This window comes from Chanodichthys erythropterus, chromosome 10, assembly GCF_024489055.1.
Source record: "Chanodichthys erythropterus isolate Z2021 chromosome 10, ASM2448905v1, whole genome shotgun sequence".
NCBI classification, from domain to species: domain Eukaryota; kingdom Metazoa; phylum Chordata; class Actinopteri; order Cypriniformes; family Xenocyprididae; genus Chanodichthys; species Chanodichthys erythropterus.
The window spans coordinates 32,351,731-32,363,994 of NC_090230.1; the positions used below are offsets into that span (position 1 = coordinate 32,351,731).

At 33.6% G+C, this 12,264-nt stretch overlaps 1 protein-coding gene across 4 annotated transcripts in view; it reads left to right on the top strand.

Annotated features, from left to right (window-relative positions):
• Positions 1 to 12,264, top strand: part of pi4kaa (phosphatidylinositol 4-kinase, catalytic, alpha a) — a 38,286-nt gene that overhangs the window by 23,321 nt on the left and 2,701 nt on the right. For all 4 annotated transcript variants that reach the window (XM_067397349.1, XM_067397351.1, XM_067397350.1 and 1 more), the window contains exons 38-54: positions 1,542 to 1,621; positions 1,717 to 1,916; positions 3,033 to 3,123; positions 3,212 to 3,379; positions 3,732 to 3,785; positions 3,899 to 4,019; positions 5,338 to 5,467; positions 7,189 to 7,259; positions 7,378 to 7,450; positions 7,581 to 7,651; positions 7,748 to 7,857; positions 8,811 to 8,915; positions 9,005 to 9,130; positions 9,793 to 9,913; positions 11,158 to 11,317; positions 11,985 to 12,074; positions 12,165 to 12,248. In XM_067397349.1, coding sequence (XP_067253450.1) covers positions 1,542 to 1,621; positions 1,717 to 1,916; positions 3,033 to 3,123; positions 3,212 to 3,379; positions 3,732 to 3,785; positions 3,899 to 4,019; positions 5,338 to 5,467; positions 7,189 to 7,259; positions 7,378 to 7,450; positions 7,581 to 7,651; positions 7,748 to 7,857; positions 8,811 to 8,915; positions 9,005 to 9,130; positions 9,793 to 9,913; positions 11,158 to 11,317; positions 11,985 to 12,074; positions 12,165 to 12,248 — 1,855 coding nt within the window. The remainder of the gene's footprint in view (positions 1 to 1,541; positions 1,622 to 1,716; positions 1,917 to 3,032; positions 3,124 to 3,211; positions 3,380 to 3,731; positions 3,786 to 3,898; positions 4,020 to 5,337; positions 5,468 to 7,188; positions 7,260 to 7,377; positions 7,451 to 7,580; positions 7,652 to 7,747; positions 7,858 to 8,810; positions 8,916 to 9,004; positions 9,131 to 9,792; positions 9,914 to 11,157; positions 11,318 to 11,984; positions 12,075 to 12,164; positions 12,249 to 12,264) is intronic.

Genomic DNA, 12,264 nt, shown 5'->3' on the forward strand with positions numbered 1-12,264 from the left:
CTGAGCTGATGGAAACGAGCTAGTGTCACTAATTACTGTTTTGTTTTTTGAATATATATATATTAGGGGTGTCAGAATTAACACGTTAATTTTGCAAAAATGTCTTGTTTTTAATTTTTTTAAGTTTTTCCTGGCATCCTTAGTGTTGCATTACATGATCACACTATCATTCATTCAAGTGATTTTAAACCATTCAAGTGCGATAAGACGCTCAAGTACATACATACTTAAATACGATGTCTGTGAAGCTGCTCTCAGTGAACAAACACCCAAAACGCGCTTCAGACAGCGCTCCAGTACCACATTGAGTTCTCTTGAATGGACACAAACACAAAAAATTATATTAAAATGCCTGTTATTGGCGAGCACAGTCTTAAAAGAGTTAAAAAGTCTTAAATGACCGTAAGAGTTATGAGAAAATCGAATGTGTTTCAGATCTGCATCAGGTCTTAAAGTGACAGCAGCCTAATAAACCTGCTGCTATCTGTCATTAATGTTAATCAATCACTGCTCTTGACTGAATAACTTTTGTAGCTTTAATAAGGATTAATCTATCAATTTTGGCAGAGCAGGTAAAAATCACAACAATATACAATAAAAAAAATAAAATTATATTTAAAACGGTAATGTTGGATGCGATTAATCACGATTAATTAAAGAAAAATGTGTGAGTTTAATTTTTTGTTTTTAATTGATTGACAGCACTAACATATTTTGCAGTCACAGCCAGAGTTATTATAGTTAACTGAAACAATAACCATTAAAAAATACTAATTTTGTACATGATATAAAATAAACGTTACCTGAAACAAAATAAAATATAAAAAACGTATTTTATTTAAGCTAGTTTCTCATTTTTATTTAATTTAGTTTGATGTGTGATGAAAAACTAAAACTGAAATTAAAATGAATAAAACCCATATATACATATATGATATTTATATATATATATATATATATATATATATATATATATATATATATATATATATATATATATATATATATATATATATATATATATATATATATATATATATATATACATACATATATACATATATATATATATATATATATATATATATATATATATATATATATATATATATATATATATATATATATATATATATATATATATATATATATATATATATATATATATATATATATATATATATATATATATATATATATATATATATATATATATATATATATATATATATATATATATATATATATATATATATATATATATAACAAAATTACTAAAACTTTAAATAAATTTAAACTGAAAATGCAAAATATAAAAATAAAAGCTACAAAGAATTAATAAAAACTACAATAGGATCTCAGTGGTACTAAAATAACTCTAGTAACACCAGCTCTGAATGCTAAGCAGCTAGAGTAGTTAAAGAATTACAGAAGCACCTCTATAAGTGGCTCACAGTTATATGGCCGCGGTCCAGCTAGACTAATGTTAAGTCCTCATGCAGCTCTGCTACTATGTCTTCTGTTGTTTCCTTTCACTATAGGCATGTCCAAAAAGAGCAACAGGGGCACCCAGCTACACAAGTACTACATGAAACGCAGGACATTACTGTTGGCCTTACTGGTAAGGGACGCCTTTCCCCCAGCCTGATTACATCCTCAGTTCCTGATAAACAAATGAACTCCTGTGTCTTGAGCGTCTTTGCGCTGTCTTTACAGGCCAGTGAGATCGAGCGACTGACCACTTGGTACAACCCGCTATCAACACAGGAGCTGGCCATCGCCACCGAGCAGTCGGTAGAAACCAGCATCTCCAACTGGAGATCCAAATACATCAACCTAAGTGAGAAACAGTGGAAGGACAATGTCAATTTGGCCTGGAGTATCGCTCCGTACCTGGCTATGCAGCTTCCAGCTAGGTACGCCAACAAGAATATTAGCTCTGTTCCAAGCAGTAGTGAGCTGTCTACCTAGACTGCATTCTAGGGCATATTGATGTGAAGGAAAACATTTGCTACCTTCTCTTTTATCTCATTTTGACCAATTTTTAAGGCAACTTTAGCAATGTTTTAGGCATTTATCCTTTGTGTTGAATACAATCCCAGAATGCACTGCTTCGAATTTAAAAATATGCATATATTAAATGGCACAATGAATAAAACCTTTTTTTTTTTTACTGACTGTCCCAAAACAAAAAAGATTATATTATAGTATATTACATTACATTTAGTGCTGTCAAATGATTAATCATGATTAATTGCATCCAAAATAAAAGTTTGTGTTTACATAATATATGTTTACATACATGTATTTATTTAAGAAATATTTACATGTATACATGTTTATTTATTTATATATAATTTATATTATATATTTTGTTAAATATATACATGTATACATAATAAATATACACAGTACACACACATTATTTAAACAAATTTTTATTTTGGATGCGATTTAAGCGTTTGACAGCACTATTATATCATATCATCATATATTATATCATATTAATGTTTTATGATTGAAAATCTAATGAGAATCATAAATGAAAGAATATTGAGAATTACAAATAAACTCAAATGTAAAACCTCTGGTGCATTGCAGTAATGAGAATTTGGGCAAATGTCATGAAAATAATGTTGCAGTGCAATAAAAATATTAATGATGAATAATTGGAGTCTTTTGACATAAAGACTGTTTCAAAAATATTCAACTTTTTACTTTTTAATCTATCAATCTAATTTTGACCAATTTTAGTCCAGTTTCAGTGTGAAAAATTCATTTTAAATGAACAAATATTCATACACACTTTACAGTATGTACATAATTCATTCAATACTGAAAATTAAAAATAGCTCAGCCTATTTAAAAATGGACTATATTATTTGTGTTTACTAATGCATTTTTGTATTGCGTGATTTGATTAGCAAAATTAGTTTTTTTTTTTTTTTTTTCAGTCCAGGATTCTGCCTTGAAGGTTTTGTTACAGAGCTCATGTTTTGATGTCAACATATGACCTCTTGTTTTCTTTGTAGGTTCAAAAACGCAGATGCCATTGTAGCTGAAGTGACCCGTCTGGTTCGACTGGATCCTGGTGCTGTTAGTGATGTGCCGGAGGCAGTGAAGGTTAGAGCCGCCATTCTGCCACAACAGAACATGAACTGCCACTACATGCTAAAGATCAATCTCAATGTTGCATGTGTTTTTCTCATAGTTCCTGGTGACGTGGCACACCATTGATGCTGATTCTCCAGAGCTGAGCCACATCTTGTGCTGGGCTCCTGCGGATCCTCCCACCGGCCTCTCGTACTTCTCCAGCATGTACCCTCCTCATCCACTCACCGCTCAGTATGGAGTCAAAGTCCTTCGCTCCTTCCCTCCTGTAGGTACCAGCAGGGCGGCGCTAGAACATCAGTTCTCAACCTCTCTGACTCCAAGACCTTCCAATGTCAAATATAATATTGAAGATATTCTGGTCTTCTGCTGTAATGACAAAGCTTGTTTTTTTATTTACGCAAACTACGAGTGACAATTTAATGTGTGTGACTTTCTATCATTGAAAAAATGAGACACTCTTGTCTTTCCAAACCCATATGACTGAATGTTTTAAAGGTGTTCATGCTTTAAACAGCACCAAAGTGTCATAATTGTGGTCCTTATGTCACTTTATTCTTTGTGTGCAGAAACAGAATATAATTTTGAAATGTTTTTTTGATCTTGCGTTTTTCTTACAGGACGCCATTTTGTTTTACATTCCTCAAATCGTTCAAGCGCTGCGGTATGACAAGGTGAGGACGAGTGAACTGTGACCTTTCTTGAGCTACCTCTGCCTTTGTTAGCAAAGAAGTCATTTCGTTCACCCCTGGGCTGTTATTAACATGTTTCCTGCCATTTTTGACAGATGGGCTACGTGCGTGAGTACATCCTGTGGGCCGCACAGAAGTCCCAGCTCCTCGCTCATCAGTTCATATGGAACATGAAGACCAACATCTATCTGGACGAGGAAGGCCATCAGAAAGACCGTACGTAACCTGCTGCAGAGTTCAGTCTGAATGCGTCCAGTTAGTTGCCATTATTAGCCAGATTAGTCCAAATTTACATACACTACCATTCAAAAATTTGGGGTCAGTACGATTTTTTATTTTATTTTATTAGAAATTATAATTTTATTCAGCAAGAATGCATTCAACTGATCAAATGTAACAGTAAAGACATTTATAATGTTACAAAAAAATTTTTTTTTTTTTTTAACTTTCTATTCATCAAAGTATCCTGAAAAAAAATGTATCACGGTTTCCACAAAAGCACAACTGTTTTCAACATTGATAATAATCATAAATGTTTATTGAGCAGCAAATCAGCATATTAGAATGATTTTTGAAGGATCATGTGACACTAAAGACTGGAGTAATGATGCTGAAAATTCAGCTTTGATCACAGAAATAAATTAGATTTTACAATATATCCGTGTAGAACACAGTTATTTTAAATTGTAATAATATTTCACAGTATTGCTGTTTACTGTTTTTTATCAAATAAAAGCAGCCTTGGTGAGCAGACTTCTTTCAAAAACAAAAAATGTACTGACCCCAAACTTTTGAACGTTAGTAAACAAGAGTTTGGCATTATTATGTGCTACGGGAACATGAACTTGCTCTTATCCGACCAGTCTTTAGAAATCACGCTGAACAGGAAAAGCATCTGACCATGGCCCATGCATGCATTAGCCAATCAGAAACTGGGAGGTGGCTCTCTGCCTGTCAATCATTTTTCACAGTCACATGGCAGCTCATACAGCAGTATAAATATAACCAGGAAGACAAGGTTTAGAATGACATAAGATGTTAGGTTTAAGATATTACCCACCTTTCCAAACGAACTCTGGTGTGGTTCAACTGAACGCAACATGGACCAAAGTCATTTAAATGAACCAAAAACAGGACGTGATGTCACAAGATGTGAGCCTAAAAAGGACAGAATGCTCAAGCATACCTGGTTCTTCTTGTCCTAGGACCTACCCTGCCCATTACGGTGTCAGAACTCGTAGCAAATCTTTGTTTGTGTGCTGCAGAGGAATTCATGGCACTGTTTTGACTCCTTTACACATTATTTAAGCTCTTCATGAGTTCTCAGCTGGTAAAAATACCATCATATGTATGCACATACAACGAGGGCATTTAGCCTAGCACACAGCATTGCTTTGGATCTTTAGGTTTGGTGTTAAAAGTGACAGTGTGAATGCTAAATAAATGAAAAATAGCCAAAAGAACCTGAAAGTGTGAACACATGCTAAGAGTTATATGTGTATTTATTAAGTGCTGTGTTTGTGTTGTGGTACAGCGGACATCGGTGAGCTTCTGGAGCAGATGGTGGAAGAGATCACACACTCTCTGTCGGGCCCCGCTAAAGACTTCTACCAGCGCGAGTTTGACTTCTTCAACAAGATCACCAACGTCTCCGCCATTATCAAGTACGTCCACCACATATGAACTGTCACACTACTGCCTACAAAGGCAGTTACCTTCTTAGACGACATCTTAACTGAAATGGAACCTCATTAGGGGGCGATTAGAAACATATAATGGTTAAATTCCTTTCAACTCAAAAATAAAGATTAAAAATAAAAATATAGCTGCAAGCAGCCATTAAGGGGCCACATTTTATTTCATATACTTTATTGTAGTTGGTGGAAATGTAATATTTTGTTCAGTTATAGCACCACCAACAGGCGCAATCCCACCACTTTTTTATGTGTCCATAAATGTCAAATTTGGTGAAAATATTTAATTTCTTTTAAGAGTTATAGATATGTTTAAGTATGAGTATACATGACTTTGCATTTTTTTGTCACTTACTATCAAAATTTTGGCTTTAACGTATAGCCAACGACCTATGTTTCTGAATTTTCTATGGTTTCATCTCGATCGAAACAGCATGTTAGGTATCGTTGGACTCAGGAATCAAAGGAGATGACTCTCATGAAAATAAGTCAACCACTTAAAAAGTTATGAGCATATGAATATTTGATTTCACCACTAGGCGGCGCTGTCTCGAAACTCCTTTAGAGCATGGTGCTGATGACCCATACCGAGTTTCATAATAATACATTAATGCTTTCAAAAAAATACAGCATTTTGCTACAAAATGCAAAATGGCCTATATGGTAAAATTGGCTATTATTCCACTTTCTGCCCTATGTGCTTGAACCCCTAATTAAGCTATTAAGATATTTCACATTGTTTAATTAAAACTTTCCCCCACCAAAAGTTGATCACTGAAAATTCTTGTTTTTGTATGGTGAAAAAAAAAAAGTCAGTGTATATTTATTATAAGTGTATAATATTTATTATTAGTGTGCTGCAGTTTTGTCTTCTGCTGCTTTAAATGCTTGAGCTTTTTGAAGCAGGACAGATTCTGATTGGCTGTCAATGTTTTTATCATTCATCAGCTGGAAAAAATCATTTTGAAAGTAGTTTCAACGATATGGATATATCGTATTATATCGTTATAGTTGTGGTGTGAACTCTTTTATATTTAAAACAGTTTTTACAACTATATCGTTATCATCCTTTGTGTGGGCCTTAATTTAAAATAGGCTTCACTTTCTTTATGCAAAATATACCTAAAATAATAATAATGCACTGTACATGAATAGAATAAAGATTTCAACAAACACATTCAACAAACACATTTTTACCTAAAAAATCTCATTACTGTATTGCAAAAAAACCAACAAAAAAAAACATCTAACTCTCATTACTGTAATAATGGGAATATATATATATATATATATATATATATATATATATATATATATATATATATATATATATATATATATATATATATATATATATATATATATATATATATATATATATATATATATACATGTGAAAAATAAATAAATATAACATGTACAATTTATAAAATATTAAATAAAAATCAATATTTTATATATATGAAGTACCATTCAAAAGTTTGGGGTATTTTTATTTTTTTTTGGTACAGAAAATAATTTCAAAAGGCAAGGTAGCTCAGGAAAGGTCACAGTGGAGCATTTATCATCCTTTGTGTGGGCCTTAATTTAAAATAGGCTTCACTTTCTTTATGCAAAATATACCTATAATATTAATAATGCACTGTACATGAATAGAATAGAGATCAAAGCATGTTGTTCTTGTTTTCCAGGCCTGTTCCAAAAGGAGATGAGAGGAAGAGAGCGTGTCTGAAGGCGCTATCAGAAATCAAAGTTCAGCCAGGTCATTTTAAGATATATCTGAATAGTTACTTGTGATAAGAATAATTGCTCTTACTTGGGTATTTGTGTCATTTTTTTAAATGATCTATTCATGACTTTTCTAACACTGTAATAATCAGGATGCTATTTGCCAAGCAATCCAGAAGCTATCGTCCTCGATATTGACTACAAGTCAGGAACACCTATGCAGAGGTATTGCAAATCATCACAGCTCACCGTGAACTCTTGTTCTTTTGCTCACATGCTATCTGCAGTATTGACAACATGCATTTACATTGCACATGTGATTTATGAGGTCATTAGCATTACCTTGTTTTTACAGTGCTGCCAAAGCCCCTTATCTGGCAAAATTTAAAGTGAAGAGGTGTGGAGTTAGCGAGCTTGAAAAAGAGGGTGAGTCGCACATGACCTTTCATATGCCAAGAACTCACAGAAATATATATGCAGTTTCTGTGTTATCCTCCTAAACGGCCCATTGTCTGTCTGCAGGTCTGCGCTGCCCTTCAGACTCTCCAGATGAAGGTGATGAGAGTTCAGAGATGGCACAAAAGGTCTGCTGGCAGGCAGCCATCTTTAAAGTGGGTGATGATTGCAGACAGGTCAGTATCATGGGAAATATCAGTTCTTTTTTGGACACATTTAAATGTAAATGGGTGAATCTCACAAAGCCTCTCAAGTCTGTATCATATTTTACTTCAAAATATAAAATAAAAGAAATAAGAAATTGTTGGACCATTCAACAAACACATTTTCCCCTAAAAAAAATCTAAAAAAAACCATCTAACTCTCATTACTGTAATAATGGGAATATATATATATATATATATATATATATATATATATATATATATATATATATATATATATGAAATTTTATAAACAATTTACAAAATATCAAATAAAAATCAATATTTTATATATATGAACTACCATTCAAAAAGTTTGGGGTGTGTTTTATTTTTTTTTATGCAGTTAATACTTTTATTCAGCAAGGATCCATTAAAAGTGATCATAAAGACATTTTTTAATATTACAAAAGATTTATATTTCAAATAAATATTGATCTTTGAGCTTTCTATTCATCAAAGAAATCTGAAAATATGCATCACAGTTTCCACAAAAATATGAGGCAGTACAACAGTTTTCAACATTGATAATAATCAGAAATGTTTCTTGAGCAGCAAATCAGCATATTAGAATGATTTCTGAAGGGTCATGTGACACTGTTTTCTGTGATCAAAGCTGAATTTTCAGCATCATTACTCCAGTCTTCAGTTATTTTAAATTCTTATAATATTTTACAATATTACTGTTTTTATTACTATTTTTGGTTAAATAATTGCAGCCTTGGTGAGCAGAAGAGACATTAAAAAAATCTTACCGATCCCAAATGATAGTGTGTATTTTTATATATTACAAATTTAAAAGTAAAACATTTGGACACATTGCACTGCTACTTAGTTAAGTAACCCACTGTGTAGGTTTTCATGAAATTCAACCATATAATTATTTTCCAATAAATTGATTGATTCATTTGTTTCTCTCAAATCAGGACATGCTCGCTCTTCAGATCATTGGTCTCTTCAAGAACATCTTTCAGCTCGTGGGTTTGGACCTGTTTGTGTTCCCGTACAGAGTTGTGGCCACCGCTCCTGGAGTGAGTGACCTTTGAGCTTCCTTTGAGACTTCATGTTGATAACCTGCTGAAGTTCTGCTAACCTGGACTTCCTGTTTGATTCTTTTCAGTGTGGCGTGATCGAATGTATTCCCGACTGTAAGTCCCGTGACCAGCTCGGCCGGCAGACTGACTTTGGCATGTACGACTACTTCAGAAACCAGTATGGAGACGAGTCCACGCTGGCCTTCCAGAAGGTGACAAACATTTCATTTTGTATGTTTAACATCCCTGCAGAGAGATATATATATATATATACCCATGTCAGCCAAGATGTTCATGTCTGGTTTTTGAGGAAAACATTTTCTCCATAAAGTGAACTTCAACAGTTAACAAAGGGTTGAAGGTCCAAATGTCAGTTTCAGTGCAGCTTCAAAGAGCTCTACATGATCCCAGATGAGGAATAAGAGCCTTATCTAGAGAAATGATTGGTCATTTTCTAAAAAAAATAAAATTATATACTTGTTAACCACAAATGCTTGTCTTGCACTGCTCTGTGATGCGCCACGCATTACGTAATCATGTTGGAAAGGCCACACGTGACGTAGGTGGAAGTACCGCAGTAGAACTCCATCTCATTTTCTCCTCCAATGTGATTACGTAAAGAGTGGCGTGTCGCATCGCAGTGCAATTTAAACCAGGCTTGAAACAAAGAAATTAAACAAATGCAATGTGTGTGTACACAGATCATGAACAACATGAACATCTGATGTGTATCAAAAACCCACACTTGAGAGAATAGAAAATGATAAACATACTTTGCTTCCTGATTTGCACAAACTAATGTGTTTATTGAATTGCTTATGCAGCTCTGATCCTTTATTTTTAATGCACCTTTTGTCGCTTCTCTCTTTTAAAGGCTCGATATAACTTCATCCGCAGTATGGCCGCGTACAGCCTGCTCCTCTTCCTGTTACAAATCAAAGACAGACACAACGGCAACATCATGCTGGACAGCAAAGGCCATCTTATCCACATCGGTCAGTCTAGCTAGCTTAACTAGCTTTCCACTTATAATGTTAGTCATGGTTTCTTGTACCATCATTTAGACTATTTGACAAGGCTGCATTATTTGATCAAAAATACAGTAAAAAAAGTAAATATTTTAACTATAATTTAAAATAGCTGTTTTCTAATTTATTCCTGTGATCAAAGCTGAATTTTCAGCATCATTACTCCAGTCTTCAGTGTCACATGATCCTTCAGAAATCATTCTAATATGATGATTTGCTCCTCAAGAAACATTTATTATTATTATTATCAGTGTTGAAAACAGTTGTGCACAATTTAATTTTTCAGGATTCTTTGATGAATAGAAAGTTCAAAAGAACCGTATTTATTTGAAATAGACTCTTTTGTAACATTAAACATGCCTTTACTGTCACTTTTGATCGATTTAATGCATCCTTGCTGAACAAAAGTTTTAATTTCTTTAATTTCTTCAATTTTAATTTGTTGTTGTTTTTTTTGTTTGTTTGTTTCTTTAGTTTTAGCTTTCCAGTTTGCAATTTCTTAATCATCTTAAACTTATTTCAGTTAGTTGCCAAGGCAACATTTCTATTTAAGTTATTTTATTTAATATTTATTTTATTTTAATATTTATTTTATTTTATTAACAAAAAGGTTTTAATAGTTTGATAATAACCCTGGTAACTACTACATATTATTTTTTTGCTATATTATATCTAGTACATCAAACACCAAACATTTTCATCATATAACCTCATTAATTATTCCATGTTTTATTTCATATAATTGTAAATATTCCATATAATGTAAAACATTAATTAAATTATTACATTTTTTTATTTAATTTAACCTGTTGGTGCTCTTTGCGTGTCAATCAAAAATGACCGTTTCTTTTTTATTTTTTTTTATTTCAACGAAATGAATGTACTATATTTTAGTTAAATAGTGTTTTTTATTATTTTGCATTTTTAGGGGATTTTATGGTACTTAATTATATTTACTCTGTAGTTATAATTCATTTATTCACTTTTTGAGTATAGACCTGAAAATGAAATTTCCAACTTAAATCTTGAATGCTTTGGAGCACAGACTGAAGTTTGAGCTCTTTTCAGAGACGACACTTGACAAATTATTGCTGCAGTGAAACATTAAAAACAAAAGTTTTTTTTAAGTTTCATTTTAAGTTTATTGTTATGAAAAATGCACAAAAATACTATTTTATATAGTTTTATATATATATATTTATGTCTTCTAGACTTTGGCTTCATGTTTGAGAGTTCTCCGGGTGGGAATCTGGGCTGGGAGCCCGACATCAAGCTGACCGACGAGATGGTGATGATCATGGGCGGCAAGATGGAGGCCACGCCCTTTAAATGGTTCATGGAGATGTGTGTGCGCGGATACCTGGCCGTAAGGTGAGACGGGCCACTGTTCAATATTTCAGCATCCTCAGAGGTGATAGATTAGGTCAGACGTGTTGACACTTGAGCGTGTCTGGGAAGGATTTTGGCTGCAAACCACCTGAATATTTTAAAGGGGTCCTATTATGCTTTTTTCATGTTAGAACTGCAAAGTCCCTCCAGCAGGAGTTATTCTCTATATCAGTGTCAGTGTTTCTCAACTCCCTGGAACGCCTCCATTGTAGGAACGAACACGTCACAATATTCCTCATTTAAATAATTCATATGCAGAATAAAGGGGCGGGGCCTGGTTGAGTGTTGAAACTTGCGGTTATGATAAGGGGCGGGACATTTCCCAAACATGCTCGAAGCGTTTGACCAATCACAACACACTGCTCCAGCCGGCCAATCAGAGCACATTGTGCTTTTCAGAAGGAGGGGCTTCATAGAGACAGGAACTAAATAGAGCGTTACTGACAGACTGGGAAAAGAGGAGCTGCAACAATGGAGAATATGAGGAAAAATAATGTGTTTTCGGTCGTAATTGAAGAATTTTACATCGTTAACACTGTTATTAACACTGTCTATCACTGTGAAGCTGCTTTGAAACAGTCTAGGTTGTATAAAGCACTATAGAAATACAGGTTGACTTGACCGTGTGTGTTTTAATGGTTCATCTCAGGCCATATATGGATGCTGTCGTGTCATTGGTGACGTTGATGTTGGACACAGGGCTGCCGTGCTTCAGAGGACAGACTATCAAACTCCTGAAGTACGTTACTGAATATGAAATCATAATTTAATGCTATAATTTGTCATTTATTCCTCTGAAACACTGATCGTTGTTCGTTGTGTTCGACAGGCAAAGGTTCAACCCCAATATGAGCGAGAAGGAAGCTGCTGCCTTCATGATTAAAGTCATCGAGCGCTGCTTCCTCAGTAGCAGGTAACACACATCACTT